The sequence below is a fragment of the Erythrolamprus reginae genome, chromosome 6, assembly GCF_031021105.1.
Source record: "Erythrolamprus reginae isolate rEryReg1 chromosome 6, rEryReg1.hap1, whole genome shotgun sequence".
Classification (NCBI taxonomy): Eukaryota; Metazoa; Chordata; class Lepidosauria; order Squamata; family Dipsadidae; genus Erythrolamprus; species Erythrolamprus reginae.
The window spans coordinates 6,266,628-6,282,736 of NC_091955.1; the positions used below are offsets into that span (position 1 = coordinate 6,266,628).

The 16,109-nt window shown below is 42.9% G+C and overlaps 1 protein-coding gene across 1 annotated transcript; it reads left to right on the top strand.

Moving 5' to 3' along the window:
• The first annotated feature begins 298 nt into the window (after positions 1-298).
• On the top strand, positions 299-2,643 carry CCDC71L (coiled-coil domain containing 71 like). The gene is given in 2 exon segments (XM_070754681.1): positions 299-452; positions 454-2,643. Coding segments are annotated over 2 exon segments (648 nt in total). The 5' UTR covers positions 299-392; the 3' UTR covers positions 1,042-2,643.
• The last annotated feature ends 13,466 nt before the right edge of the window (positions 2,644-16,109 follow it).

Sequence of the window (16,109 nt, forward strand, 5' to 3'; positions counted from 1 at the left end):
AAAAAGGAGGAGGAGAAAAAAGGAGGTTGAGAAAGATAAAGAGGAGGAGGAGGAGAAAGGAAAAAGGAGGAGGAGGAAGGGGGGAAGAAGGGGAGGAGGTGGAGGAGAAAAAAGGGGAGGAGAAAGATAAAGAGGAGGAGTAAGAAAAAGGAGGAGGGGAAAAGAGGAAGAGGAGGAAGATAAAGAGGGGGAGGAGGAGGAGAAAAGAAGAGGAAGAGGAGAAAGAGGAAAAAAGGAAGAGGGGGAGAAAGAGAAAGAGGAGGAAGGGCAGAGCTGACATTGACGGAGCTGCCGGGCGGCCCGGGGCGGCGCTGGCGAGGACGCGAGCCCGAAGCAGCGGCCGCAGCAGCAACAGCAACGCCCGCCGCCGCCGCCGTGGCGCCGGAGCGAGGATGCAGGCGGGGGCCCCGGGGCCGTCGGAGAAAGTGGTGCACTCGCGCTCGCAGGCGCTTTCTCGCGGCGGCCCCCCCCGCCCTGGGCGACGCCTTGAAGGCGCTGGTGCCGCGCTCGACGGCCTTCCTGCACTCGGAGGCCGAGCTCTGGGACTTCCTCTGCAGCCTCCGGCACGAGCTCTCGCCGGTCATCCTCCGCAGCAAGGACGTCTACGGCTACGCCTCGTGCCGGGCTCTCGTGCCCGAGGCGCCCCGGGGATGGGCGGCGGAGGAGGAGGAGGAGGAAGAAGAAGAAGAAGCCCGGGCCGGTGGTAGCAGCAGCACCGGCGGCAGGAGAGGAAGAGGAGGAACCGCCACCCGCCCGGGGAAGAAGCGCCCTAAGGGCCGCCGAGGAGGAGGAGGAGGAAGGGCGGCCAAGAGGCGCAAGGCGGACCCGTCTTCCCCGGAGCTCTCTGCTTGCGATCCCGGCCCGATCCTGACGGGATGCCCCGCCGCCCCGCTGGCCGCCTTCCCTCCGCTCAAGGTGCGCGGCGACATCTGGAAGCGGCGCTGCTTGGAAGCCGCCCGGCGCCGCGCCCAAAACCTCTGGCGGGTCAACCTGTCGCCCGTGGTGAGGTTGCGCCGCATCCAGGTACCGGCCTGCCCTTGAGGATCGCCTCGGCCTCCTGCTTCGGAAGACACCTCGGAGTTGGAAGGGACCTCGCAGGGTCATCTAGTCCAACCCCCCCTGTCCAAGCAACATCTGCCTTTACCTAGGATCGAACTCACAACCTCGGGATTGTCAGGCTCGCCTTCCCCCTTCGGAAGACCTCAGATGGACAGAGTCGGGAAGGACCTCGCGGGTCATCTAGTCCAACCCCCCTTTGCCCAAGCGGAGGAGTCTTTTACATCTGCCTCCACCCAGGATCTGTCTCGACCCAGGATCGAACTCACAACTTCGGGATTGTCGGGCTCGTCCTCCCCCTTTGGAAGACCTCAGTGGGCAAGGTTGGAGGGACCTTGCGGGTCATCTAGTCCAACCCCACCCCTGCCCAAGCGGGAGAGTCTTTTACATCCGCCTCGACCCCGGATCTGCCTTTGCCTAGACTCGAATTCACAACCTCGAGATTGTCAGACTCGTCCTCCCCCTTCGGAAGACTTCAGATTGACAAGAGTCGGAAGGGACCTCGCGGGTCATCTAGTCCAACCCCGCCCGCCCCTGCCCAAGCGGGGGAAATCTTTTACATCTGCCTCTACCCAGGATCGAACTCACAACCTCGAAAGCTCCATTTCGAGGAGACCCGTGTTTCCAGCTATTTACAAGACCCGTTTTTTTGAGGGGGGGGAGCTGGACGGGCGGGGCGGATCCCCTTTTATTAAAAAAAATAGATATACAGTAGATATATATACGGTATATATATATATTTAAAGACACCGGGGCGATGCACTTTAAAAGGGCCGAGACTGCGCTGGCTTCTGCCCCCCCCCCCAAAACCCCCACCCCACTTTCCCTTCCTCCCCTTTTATTTCGAGCCGGGGGGGCGGATTTGGTTCGTTCGGATCGCACGGAGGAAGAGGAGGAAGAAGAAGAAGAAGAAGAGGAAGGCGAAAAGAAAGACGCAAACTTTCTAAAGTCTTTTCCGAACTTTCACTTTTTCCCCCATTGGGGGCTTCCTCACTCCCCCCCCCCAGGACACCGCCGTTAACTTTCGCTTTCTTCCAAAGAAACTTTTTTTCCCTTGCCCAGCCGCAATAAAATGCCAATCCTGGATTTATATATATATTTCTCCTCTCTCTCCCTCCTCCTTCTACAACTAGGAGGAATCCGACCTTTGTACTATATTGCACTAGATACTCAGGGTTATTTGAATACGCCAAGGGTTTTTGCAGGGGATTTTTTTGGGGGTGGGGGGGGGGGAGACACACGATGACGCAATCACCGGCTTTTGACCCAAGGACGTTTGAGGAATGACGGATCCCAGCAGGACGAAATATATTTCGTGCTCTTTCCACCGATTATTTTTTCTGTGTGTGTTTAATTTGGATTTGATAAGACGCTGTTTTATTTGATATGGTAACTGTGATTTGTAGCTGATTAAAAAAAAAAAGTTTTATAGTTGGAATGAACTAAGGTTCCTGCAAAGGGCTTTGAGAGATGCCTTGTATTTAGATACGCGTTCAATTTTATATGGATTTTTTTTTTTTTTTTTGCTTTAGAGAAGCTCCTATGGACTGAAGTTTGAAAAAAAAATAAAATAAATTTTAAAATTGGGACGTGTTTGCGTGGAACCGTGTCAGAGGGATATTCAAGCACTATTGACACACTCAGCTTGGCCAATGTTTTGAAACCTAAGTGGTAGGTAGAGATAGACAGATAGATAGGTAAAAGATAGAAAAATGATGGATGATAGATAATATATAGAGGTGATAGATTAACCTGGTCAATGCAGTCCTCGACTTTAACCACAATTGAGAGAGATGATGATGATGATGATGGTAGAAGATAGAAAGAAAAATGATAGATGTTAAATAACATATAGAGATAAATATTGATTGATTGATAGATGATAGATAGGTACGTAAATAGGTAGGTAGGTAGATGATAGATAGGTGATAGAAAAATGAATAGATAGTAGATAATATATAAAGATAGATGATACATAATGATTTGGTTGATAGGTGGTAGGTAGGGAGGGATACATGGATGGATGGATGGATAGATAGATAGATACATAGATGGATGGATGGATGATAGAAAAATGAATACGGTGCATGATAGATAATATATAAAGATAGAGATGATAGATAATTATTGATGGTAGGTAGGTAGGTATGTAGGCAGACAAATGGATAGGTGATAGAAAAATGATAGATAATATATAGAGATGATAATGAGTGCTAGATGGTAGGTAGGCAGGTAGAAAAAAAGAAAAATGATAGATGATAGATATTATATAAGGATAGAGATGATAATGATTGATAGATGTAGATAGGTAGATAAATGATAGATAAATAATATAGAGATGATAGATAATGATTGATTGATTGATAAATGGTAGGTAGGTAGATAGAAAAAAGAAAAATGATAGATGGTAGATAATATATAGAGATGATAATGATTGATTGATTGAAAGATGGTAGGTAGGTAGGTAAATGATAGAAAAATGATAGATAGATAATATAGAGAGATGATATTGATAGATGTAGGTAGGTGGGTAGGTAGATAGGTAGGTGGGTAGGTAGGTAGGTAGGTAGGTAAATGATAGAAAAATGATAGATGATAGATAATATATAAGGATATAGATGATAATGATTGATTGATTGAAAGATGGTAGGTAGGTAGGTAAATGATAGAAAAATGATAGGTTAGATAGATAATATAGAGAGATGATATTGATTGATAGATGTAGGTAGGTGGGTAGGTAGGTAGGTAGGTAGGTAGGTAGGTAGGTAGGTAGGTCGATAGATAGATAGATAGATAGATAGATAGATAGATAGATAGATAGATAGATAGATAGACAGACAGATAGACAGACAGATAGACAGATAGATAGACCATAGAGGTAGCCCAAAAGTTCAAAAGTTAAGTGAATTTGGCCACATTTTATTGTGTTTCTGGCTGTAACTGTTAAGTGGATCGCTTCAGTTGTTACGTTAGTAACAAGGTTAAGTGAATCTAGCTTTCCCATTGATTTTGCTCATCAGATAAAAGATTATCATTTGACTCGAAAGCCTTCAACTGGCATAAATACCAGTCAGTTGCCAAACATCCAAATTTTGATCACGTGACCAAGAGGGTGATGCAACAATCACAAGGGTGAACAACGGTCGTAGGTCGCTTTTTTCTGGGCCATTAACTTAGAACGGGTATTCAACCAATGGTTTAGGACAGTGAAGGGTGAACCTATGGCACAGGTGGCACATGAGCTGATTGATGTGATGTGATGTGATGTGATGTGATGTGATTTGATTTGATTTGATTTGATTTGATTTGATTTGATTTGATTTGATTGCCGCCCTTCTCCAAGGACTCGGAGCGGCTTCCAACAACAGTACAATTTATAAATCCAATATAAAAACCAGAACATATTAAGAAACTTATTAAAAACAACCACACAATTCAGAAAACAATACCTAATGCGGGACAGCTGGGGGAATCAATTTCCCCATGCCTGGCGACATAGGTGGGTTTTCAAGAGTTTGCGTAAGGCAAGGAGGGTGGGGGCAGTCCTAATCTCTGGGGGGAGTTGATTCCAGAGAGCCGGGGCCGCCACAGAGAAGGCTTTTCCCCTGGGTCCCGCCAAGCGACATTGTTTTGTCAACGGAATCCGGAGAAGGCCGACTCTGTGGGACCTAACCGGTCGCTGGGATCTGTTGCCCTAGCTCAGCTCCAGTGCGCATGTGTGTGCCAGCCAGCTGATTTTTGGCTTGCAAAAAGCCTCCAGGGGATATGGGAGGGCATTTTTACCCTCCTGGCTCCAGGAAAGCCTTTGGAGCCTTGGGAGGGCAAAACACCAGCCTACTGGGCCCACCAGAAGTTGGGAAACAGGCCATTTCCAGCCTCCAGAGGTCCTCTGGGGGATGGGGAAAGCTGTTTTCACCCTCCCCAGGCATTGAATTATGGGTGTGGGCACTCGCGCATGTGCGATAGTGTTCGTCCACACTCTTTCGGCACCCAAGGAAAAAAATGTTTGCTGTCACTGGTTTAGAAGTCGCTGTAACTAGGATATCTGAGGATTTATTTATTTATTTATTTATTAGATTTGTATGCCGCCCCTCTCCGTAGACTCGGAGCGGCTCACAGCAATAATAAACAATATACAACAACTCTAATAATTAAAAAAAACACTAAAAACCCCATTATTAAAAGCAAACATACATACAAGCATACCATACATAACTGTATAGGCCCGGGGGAGATGTTTCAGTTCCCCCATGCCTGACGACAAAGGTGGGTTTTAAGGAGTTTATGAAAGGCGAGGAGGGTGGGGGCAGTTCTAATCTCTGGGGGGAGCTGATTCCAGAGGGTTGGGGCCGCCACAGAGAAGGCTCTTTCCCTGGGTCCCGCCAAACGGCATTGTTTAGTTGACAGGACCCGGAGAAGGCCAACTCTGTGGGACCCAATCAGTAGCTGGGATTCGTGCAGTAGAAGGCGGTCCCGGAGATATTCTGGTCCGATGCCATGAAGGGCTTTATAGGTTATAACCAACAATTTGAATTGTGACCGGAAACTGATCGGCAACCAATGCAGACTGTGGAGTGTTGGTGTAACATGGGCATATTTGGGAAAGCCCACGATGGCTCTCGCAGCTGCATTCTGCACGATCTGAAGTTTCCGAACACTCTTCAAAGGTAGCCCCATGTAGAGAGCGTTACAGTAGTCGAACTTCGAGGTGATGAGGGCATGAGTGACTGTGAGCAGTGAGTCCCGGTCCAGATAGGGCCGCAACTGGTGCACCAGGCGAACCTGGGCAAATGCCCCCCTCGCCACAGCTGAAAGATGGCTATACTAAATTGAGAACTCCAAAGCAGGGGCAAAAAGACTCGGCCTTCCATCCTTTCTAGGTTGGTAAAATGAGGACTCGGGTTATTGGAGGCACCAGGCCCGTGATGGCGAACCTATGGCATGCGTGGCAAAGGTGGCACAGTGCCAGCACACATGGGCACACTAGCCAGCTGATTTTCGCCCTCGGGACATTTCAGGGAATCTTCCTTGCAACCCCGGAAATGCCAAAAACGGACAAATGGGAAACCTGGAAGTTTGGAATATGCACTTCCGGTTTCCCCATTGTGCTGTTTTTTTGCACTCCGAGGCTTCAGGAAGCCCCCGGAGTGCAAAAAAAAACACACAATGGGCAAACCGGAAAGTGTGTTTTCCAAACTTCCGGTTTGCCCATTTGGCTGGGTTTTTTTCACATCCCAGGCTTGAGTGAGGCATGCGCGCATGTGCAGGGATGAAAGGGAGGATTGTGCACAAGTGCAGGGGCAGAAGGTGTGCACGCGCATGGGTGTGGGGGAAGGGATTGTAAAGCAGGGATCTCCAAGCTTGGCCCCTTTAAGACTTGTGGACTTCAACTCCCAGAATTCCTCAGCCAGCAACACAAGTCTTAAAGGGGCCAAGCTTGGAGAGCCCTGCTTTAAAGGATATGATGAGGTATATACAGTAAGTGCTATTGCTAGTGCTATTTTTTAAAATGACTGGGATGGAATCACTGTGGGGATCAGGACAGATCCAACCTAGAACTAAGGAGAAATTACCTGATGGTGGGGACAATTTATCAGTGGAACAATGTATTAATTGGATCTCTATGCCACCTCTCTCTGAGGACTTTCTTTCTTTCTTTCTTCCTTCCTTCCTTCCTTCCTTCCTTCCTTCCTTCCTTCCTTCCTTCCTTCCTTCCTTCCAACTTCTATGCAACCTAATCCCAATGTCCTAGTCATATACAGTTAAATCAGTCAATAACTCTCAATACATATACAATACTATAAGCTTACTTGTGCAGCTTACAAATTATTATTATTATTATTATTATTATTATTATTATTATTATTATTATTATTAATTGGATTTGTATGCTGCCCCTCTCCGCAGACTCGGGACGGCTAACAACAATGATAAAAAAACAGCATGTAACAATCCAATTAATAAAACAATTAAAAACCCTTATAGTAAAACCAAACATACACACAAACATACCATGCATAACTTGTAATGGCCTAGGGGGAAAGAATATCTTAACTCCCCCATGCTTGGCGATAAAAGGTGGGTTTTGAGTAATTTGCGAAAGACAAGGAGGGTGGGGCTGTTCTAATCTTTGGGGGAAGTTGATTCCAGAAGGCCGGGGCTGCCACAGAGAGGGCTCTTCCCCTGGGGCCCGCCAAACGACATTGTTTGGTCGACAGGACCCGGAGAAGGCCAACTCTGTGTGTTCAAATGATAAACCATCATTTGAACACACAGTTCTTACTACAGCATAGTCACAACAACAAAACAGAAATAGCAGAGAATAGCCAAGAAAGGGAGAATCACTCTACTGGCTCCCCCTTGTGGCAATCTATAATACTAGCTCTTAAAGCAGTAATGTTCTAATACATGTAAGCATACATTGTTAATTTTTATATATTGCCAAACCCAATTAGTTAAGGAAATAGTACTAACACACTGCTTATCTAGATAGCAGTTATTTGTTTTCCCATGAATTAATTTTCCCTGGTTGCTCTAAATAATGTGAAATAATAACTTTCAATCCTGGGCCTAGAAAGCCTAGAACTAAGACCCCTTAAACAAGATCTAAATATTGCCCACAAGATCATATGCTGCAACGTCCTGCCTGTCGGCGACTACTTCAGCTTCAACCACAACAACACAAGAGCACACAACAGATTTAAACTTAATATTAACCGCTCCAAACTTGACTGTAAAAAATATGTCTTCAGTAACCGAGTTGTCAAAGCGTGGAACTCATTACCGGACTCCATAGTGTCATCCCCAAACCCCCAACACTTTACCCTTAGATTATCTACGGTTGACCTATCCAGATTCCTAAGAGGTCAGTAAGGGGCGAGTACAAGTGCACTAGAATGCCTTCCGTCCCCTGTCCTGTTGCTCTCCTATATCTCCTATACCTTTCTTCTATTCCTATATCTCTTCTTCTATTCTTTCATTGATATGTTCTATTACTATATCTTCTTTTCTATTATTTTTTATATATATTTTACTATGAGTATCTCCTCTATAACCTTCATCATGTATTTTACTATGTGTATATAGATATATAACAACTAAAACCCTCATTGTGTATTGGACTATATATATATATTACACGGGGCAAAACCCGAACTCAGAACAATCTACATATATATATATATATATATATATATATATATATATATATATATATATATATATGATTTTTTTTTTAATGTCGGATCACGCTGGTATATTGAAGGAACATCACAGCTCCTTTTTTTGCCTCTGGGCCCAACCCAGGACCATTTCAAGGCAGTTAATTTATTCATAGCCGACAACTATATTCTGTATGTATCAAATGTTTTTAAGTGAAATTTTAAAATTAAGGGAGACTAGGATGGTACCATTTCGGCCTTGTTCTGGCCTCATCAGCTAGCCACACCCTTCCTTACTGGGATTCGATCTTTACTGTGGCTAGCTGATGAGTCTTCGGAGAGGGGCGGCCTACAAATCCAAATAATAAATAAATAAATAAATAAGGCCAGAACAAGGTCAAAATGGTACCATCCTAGTCTCCCTTAATTTTAAAATTTCAGCTAAAAACATTTGATACATACATGCATACATACATGCATACATACATACATACATACATACATACACACATATATATATATGTATCAAATGTTTTTAGCTGAAATTTTAAAATTAAAATATATATATTTGTAGATGGGGATTGTTGCTAATAACTAAGTCAAAATTGGAGGAGGTGCCTGCTGTAGCATGTCTAATAACAGCTCAAGAAAGAACACGATCAGCAAAGCAATTTCTCCTGAAAACTTGGACTGAGCTTTTTTTTAATTTTAGCACAGCTGCCATTTGAGGAAACACCAAACAGCTATAATAAAAACAGATATCAAATGGTAAAATGGAATCCAGACCAGGCAAATAAATAGGTCTTTCCTGGATAAAACTTTTTCTTGTTTACTCCTCCCTTTAATTCTATTATGAAGGATTCGTCAATTAGTGTGGATTATTTATTAATTAGTGTGAATATTTATCCAAAATAGAACACAATTGCCAATGATTTGGGGACTAAATTAACGGGCCTGGGAATAATAATAATAATAATAATAATAATAATAATAATAATAATAATTTATTAGATTTGTATGCCACCCCTCTCTGAAGACTCGGGGCGGCTCACAACAGTAATAAAAACAGCATAACAATGGGACAAATCTAATAATAAAAATATATAAAACCCCCAATAATTAAAAACCATACAGCACATACACACCAAACATGAAATATAAAAAGCCTGGGGGAGATGTCTTAGTTCCCCCAGGCTAAAAGATCTGAAATTAAGAATGATCCCCTAATTTCATTCCAGACGCTAGTTGTCATTAGACATTGAAAGCTGCTCAAAATCATACAGGGAGTCCTCAACTTACAACAGTACATTTAGTGTCCGTTCAATTTATTATTTATTTATTATCTATCTATCTATCTATCTATCTATCTATCTATCTATCTATCTATCTATCTATCTATCTATCTATCTATTTATTAGATTTGTATGCCACCCCTCTCCAATGTTACAATGGCACTGAAAAAAGTGACTTTACGACCGTGTTTCACAGTTACGACTTTTGCAGCATCCCCATGATCATGTGATCAAACTTCGGATGCTCGGCAACTGGTTCATACTTATGACCGTTGCTGCGTCTCAAGGTCATGTGATCCCCTTTGCGAACGTTCTGACGAGCAAAGTCAATGGGAAAGTCAGGTTCACTTAACAACCCTGCGTCAGGGTTCCAATTAACACCTGTGAAATAAATCAAGAGTCCAATTTGTTACTAACTACCATGCCCACCACGTTACTAGCAGCGATTCACTTAACAACTGTGGAGGGAAAGGTCGTAAAATGGGGCAAAATTCATTTAATGAGTGTCGCACTTAAGAACAGAATATGTTGGGCTCAATTACGGTCATAAGTCACAGACTTCCCTTTATTTATGTGCCCTACTGTTCTGTCTGGGTCACTCCGGAAACTATGACCAATCCAAAAAGATAAGCCAGACACACCGGTAGAATCCAAACACAGTCTTATAATGGTAAAAAGAAAAGAAGCCAACAGAAAATGTCCTTACAAATCAGGAAAACACTGGAACTCCAAATGGATACATGAAGGCAATTGTTCATACAGAAACACAGGATCCTTAATGCCAAGACGAGGCTGTAGATAACAGACATACACCTCCCACAGGTCTTCAAGACTGCTGGGCCACGAGCCAGGAACAGAAACGCTGAGAGACAATGCAGATTACAGGAACTCCACTCTGATAACACTCCACACTGCCGAAAGAGTTTGCCTGCCTTATAAACCCTTCCCTGCTAATGAGGACCACCCCCAACCCCCTGGTGTTCCTCATTCAACGCTGATAATATTTCTTCAATTGATTCCTCCTTTGATCTATGCGTCTCTGTCGCATACTAATGATAACTTGTGCTTCGTCATCCAATGACTCCAGAGACTCCAGAGAATCCAAGCTACTGGCTTGAGAGAGCCCCTCCCCAGGGCTCCCAGGCCTTTCTTCCTCGTCACTTTCCTCTCTGCTCTCATCCTCCCCCGGGCATGGAGCCAGCAGAGACGCAGCTGGTCTTTCATCTGACTCAGGCTGAACCACAACACCCTGTCAAGATTAAATCTATAATGGGCTAAAATCTATTGTGCCAGATTTAGTCCGTTCTGAGATGGTCAAATAGTTTGGCACTATCGGCTATGGGTTGCTTTGTGCATGCCCAACACACAGAGAGAGAGAGAGAGAGAGAGGATCAGCAGGTTGGAGAAGAGACCAAGTGCACACCTCTCCAGCGTTGGGGGAAAAAGAGTAGGGAAAGCGGTTTCTTTTAGTTGAAGCCCCCCCCCCCTTACACTATTAAGTAGGAAAACAAACACAGAGATAAAATTATGTAGAAATTTTTCAGTCGTCTGTTCCTCCCCCCCCCCCCCCACTCCGCTCTCCCGTCAATGGTGTCCTGCTTTACCAAAGTTACAATCTGGTCACCTTAACCAAAGATAAATTCCTTGTGTGTTCCATCACACTTGGCCAATAAAAAATTACATTCTACAAGAGTTAAAGGAAAGCCAGCTCTTCGTTGCATAACCATCATGAGTTTTGTAGAAAAAACTAGAAGAGTATCTTCTTTCTTTCTTTCTTTCTTTCTTTCTTTCTTTCTTTCTTTCTTTCTTTCTTTCTTTCTTTCTTTCTTTCTTTCGAAGAACTGCTTCCAAATGCTAAGTAACAGCCTGAACTACTATTTGGTAATAAAGGGCCTGGAAAGATCTCCTATTATTTTCACTTAAAAGTTTTCAACAGAATCGGCCAATTCTTTACAAATGTTTACCAGATTCTTCGGAGCTCTTTATGCGAAGATCATTGTTTAATTACTGAAATATTTCTTGGTCCGGTTTCACGAATTCTTTTCACTCATTAAAGGCAGAAATACACATTTTCTATCAACCCATCTTCACAGCCTGCATCAAGAATTTCCTTTGGGTAAACTGACCGCATGCAAGAAAAATGTGTTTAGTGGCCTTGAGAGATACTTAGCTGGCAATGTTCATTGTGGATAAAAACAAAATGCAAGGACAAATTTTGGTTTAGTTGGAAAAAATATCTGCTGTTTTACAAGGCTATCAGGCATGGCTTCCGTGGTTCCTGTCTGACCTGCTCACCTAAAAGGCTTTCTTTCATTGTTAATATTAGCATCTTTTAGATGTTGCTGTTGTTGCTAGTTGTGAAGTCGTGTCTGACCCATTGCAGCCCCATGGACAACGTTCCTCCAGATCTTCCTGTTCTCTATCATTTGGAGTCCATTTAAGCTCATGTTGACTGCTTCAGTGACTCCATCCAGCCACCTCATTCTCTGTCGTCCCCTTTTCTTCTGCCCTCAATTGTTCCCAGCATCAGGCTCTTCTCCAGTCAGTCCTCCCTTCTCATTAGGTGGCTCATTAAGTCTTTGAGTTCCATCTTCAGGATTAGATTTAGATTAGATTAGATTTATTGGATTTATATGCCGCCCCTCTCCGCAGACTCGGGGCGGCTCACAACAATGGAAAAACAATACATAGTGACAAATCCAATATCCACCAATCCAATTACAATTTGGATTGGATCCGGCCTTCTAAGAAGCAGTCAGGGTTGATCTCTAGGACTGACAGGCTGCATTGCTTTGCAGTCCAAGGGACTCACAGGAGTCTTCTCCAGTACCAGAGTTCAAAGGCTTCCATTCTTTGGTGCTCATCCTTTCTCTATTTTTTTTAACACATTCACCTCAGTAATGGGTTCTAAAACTTGTTGCTACCGGTTCAAGTGTGCAATGCTTCTGCACATACCTTCCACTGTTCCCGTTACCGATTCGCAGAACTGGGCCAAACCGAGGGCAACCCACCATTGATTTACCTACTTTAAAAGATCTATGTGCCCCTTCTGATTCTGTAGAACAGATTCTCCAGAATAGAATAGAATAGAATAGAATAATTCTATTGCCCAAGTGTGATTGGACCCATAAGGAATTTGTCTTTGGTGCATAAGCTCTCAGTGTACATAAAAGAAAATATACATTTGTCAAGAATCATGACAAATAAAGGTATTTCTACTGAACTTTTTATAGAAGTCAGCCCATTTGGGATGATTAGGCTTCTCTTTTCAACCCCAAGTCTGAAATAATCTCCTCATTTTAAGGAGAAAAGATTAAAAGACTATCCATACATTATTTAGTGAAAGAATATAACTCAAAATCACCTCCTCTAAAGATAGTCAATTTCTACAATATAGATGTAATATCTATGCAGATTCTCTTTTTAAAAAATAGTTTTATTGCATTATTTACATTTAAAAAGCAACATAAAAAGTCTTTGGAGAGGGACAGCATACAAATCTAATAAATTATTATTATTATTATTATTATTATTATTATTATTATTATTATTATTATAAAAGGACATATACAAAAAGTACATAAAACAAAACAATACAATACATAACCTCTAGGGCTATACTAGAGCAATTTGTATCGACAATAATATCATGCTTATATAATCTTTCTCATTTGCGTGATTAGTTACATTTTATTAACATAATGGTCATATTTTAATATGGTTAAACATTAAAATATTTAGAAAATTAATTTAATTATTTACTAATTTAATTTTTTTATTTCTCTTTTCAAGCATACAGTTTACTCCAAATTTCAGAATATTCCGAATCCTCTCTCTCATTTAATTCCATCATCATTTTATCAAACTCAGCAGTCAATTTTCTTAATTATTATATTTTCGGTGGGTGCATCCCTTTGTTCCCAGTATTGTGCAAGGCTGATTCTAGCTGATGCAAGTATGTGCAATATAATGTAGTGATATTTTTTCCCCTCGATTCTCAGGTCCAGAATTCCCAGTGGAAATATCTCATAGTTACTTTCTGTTCTATAATTTCCTCTAACCATTTTTGGATTTTGTACCAAAATTTCTTTATAACTTTTCATCCTTTTTCATATGCACCTCCTGCAGACATGTGGCATTTACATTTTGTTTCTGTAATCTGGTAAATAATTATTTTCTTTTAATTGATGAGTTTAATCTATTCCTGTTGAATGAATTTTTTTTTACTTTTTCCTCCATTCTACTGCCTATTTGTTGCTCTTGTTACTCTAGTATTCCTTGTTTCTCTGGTTTTTTATCCTCTCACTCTCTTTCTCATAATTTTTTATTCCCTATTTGTTGTTCTTTCTGGTCTTGGGATTCTAAGTCTGTGCTACTTTCTCCTTCTTTCTCTATATACTGTTCTATAAATTGATTTGCCTTCTTGACTGTATCTGTCAAGCTACATGTTGCACTAAAAGGAATTTATCAATCTGCGTTTAGCAGTCCCCTGGGCTTATTCTCACTAACGCCTCCTTGGTTGATCACACCATTCTTTCTACCTGCCCATTACTGGTGGGTTGAAATGGTGTGACTAGGGCTTGGCGGATTCCCTTTTTGGCTAGAAAAAGATTGAATTGGATGGCCGTAAACTGAGGCCCGTTGTCAGATACTAAGATATCTGGTAGGTCATGTGTTGAAAACAGTTTTCTTAATACCTTAATTACTGCCTCCGCTGTAGTGAAGGTCATGAGTATTATTTCCAGCCATTTCAAATAGGCATCTACTATTACCATAAAAGTTTGCCCATGGATGCGCCCTGCGAAATCTATGTGCACCCTTAAGCAAGGTGCTCTTGGTGTTTCCCATTTGTGCAGTGGGGCAGAGGGGAGTGCTGGTCTGGATTCCTTGTTTACATGTGGCTACCCATTCAGCTATGTCCCTATACATGTTTGGCCACCACATGTTAACTTCTAGATAGTCCCTTCATCCTTATTACGCCAGGATAATCTACATGCTAATATTGGTCTCCTTACTTTAGATGGGACTATAACCTGATCCCCCCCCCATAGCAGACAACTCTTTTGTGCAGATAGCTCATGTTGCTGAGTGTGAAACAGCTGTAAGTCCATGCCAATTGGCCCCTTTCACCACCTCCTCCACACCCAGCTGAGCACTTGAGCCAATGTTTCATCTTTGACAAAGTGTCTTGCTATATCTTGCTATTATTAGGGGGTTGAGAAGTTCCTTGTTGTTAGCAGAGATTAAGACGTCATCAAAACATGGTACTACCAAAATATGGTACAGTACCTGGAATGCCTTGTAATAGACATTCCATAAGGCTTTGGGATAGCCCCACTGCCACACTCCCACCAAATTTTAATCTGCGGTGTTTAAAAGCACCCCAGTGGGTCATAATAGTTTGAGCTTTTGCGGTGGCATTTTCCATCTGTACCTGTTGGTATGCCTGTTGTTGCAAAATCTAATTTTTCAAATATCTTTCCCTTGCCGAGGGAATGTGTTGCACGATAGGCATTGGATATGCATTCTGCTGTAATGCCTTATTAATCATGCACTTGTAATCCATACAGATGCAGACTGAACTACCTGGTTTGACCAAAGTTAGTATGGATGTTACCCACTTTGCGTGGTCAACCGGTTCCAAAAACCCCTGGGCAATCAATTTATCTAACTGGCTGTCTATTTTTGCCATAGAGCAAATGGGATCCTGCGTGGCTTCATCCTTATGGGTGCGACTTGGGGGTTCAGGATGAAGGAGATGGGTGTTCCCTTAGACCTGCCCAAGCTCCCAGCAAAGACGTCTGTGAATTCTCGGATCAGCTTTACTATACTGTCCTTATGGATGGTGTGGGTACCAGTCATCCCCAGGCCAAAGGATGCGAACCAGTCTAGGCCAAGAAGACTTGGCAGGGTGCCATATACTACAGTGGCCCCACAAAATTTTTGAAGGCTACCTGGAATTTCCTGCTCCCTACAATGAGGATGTGGTTGCCTTCATAATCTTTCAACTGGATATGCCGGTACTTCATTTGTTTTTTGGTGATTCCTGGCACTAGTTTTCTAATTGTTGCCCAGGATCCTACTGACATAGACGACCCATTTTCTACTTCCATGCTGCAAGGCGAACCCTCAATGCAGACCACGACATGGATTTTCTTTGCACACAGTGAACTGGCTTGCTCAATGGTTGTTTGATATGTGTTCTTGGGCTCTGTGTAGTGTTCTTCTCCTTCCCGGGGTTTCCAGGGTTGCGTCTGCTTGGGGCTCATCCGGTAGGCTGGCTGGCTTGTGCAGTAAACAGCAGGTTGACTGGTGCAACAGACTCTCCCCAAATGCCTCTTTCTATTTCTAGGTTCTATCATATCTCAAGACCTAAAATGGTCACCTAACATCAAAAACATCATCAAAAAAGCACAACAAAGAATGTTCTTTCTGCGCCAGCTCAGGAAGCTCAAACTGCCCAAGGAGCTGTTGATACAGTTCTACAGAGGAATCATTGAGTCTGTCATCTGCACCTCTATCACTGTCTGGTTTGGTGCTGCAACCCAACAGGACCGACACAGACTTCAGAGGACAATCAGAACTGCAGAAAAAGCAATGG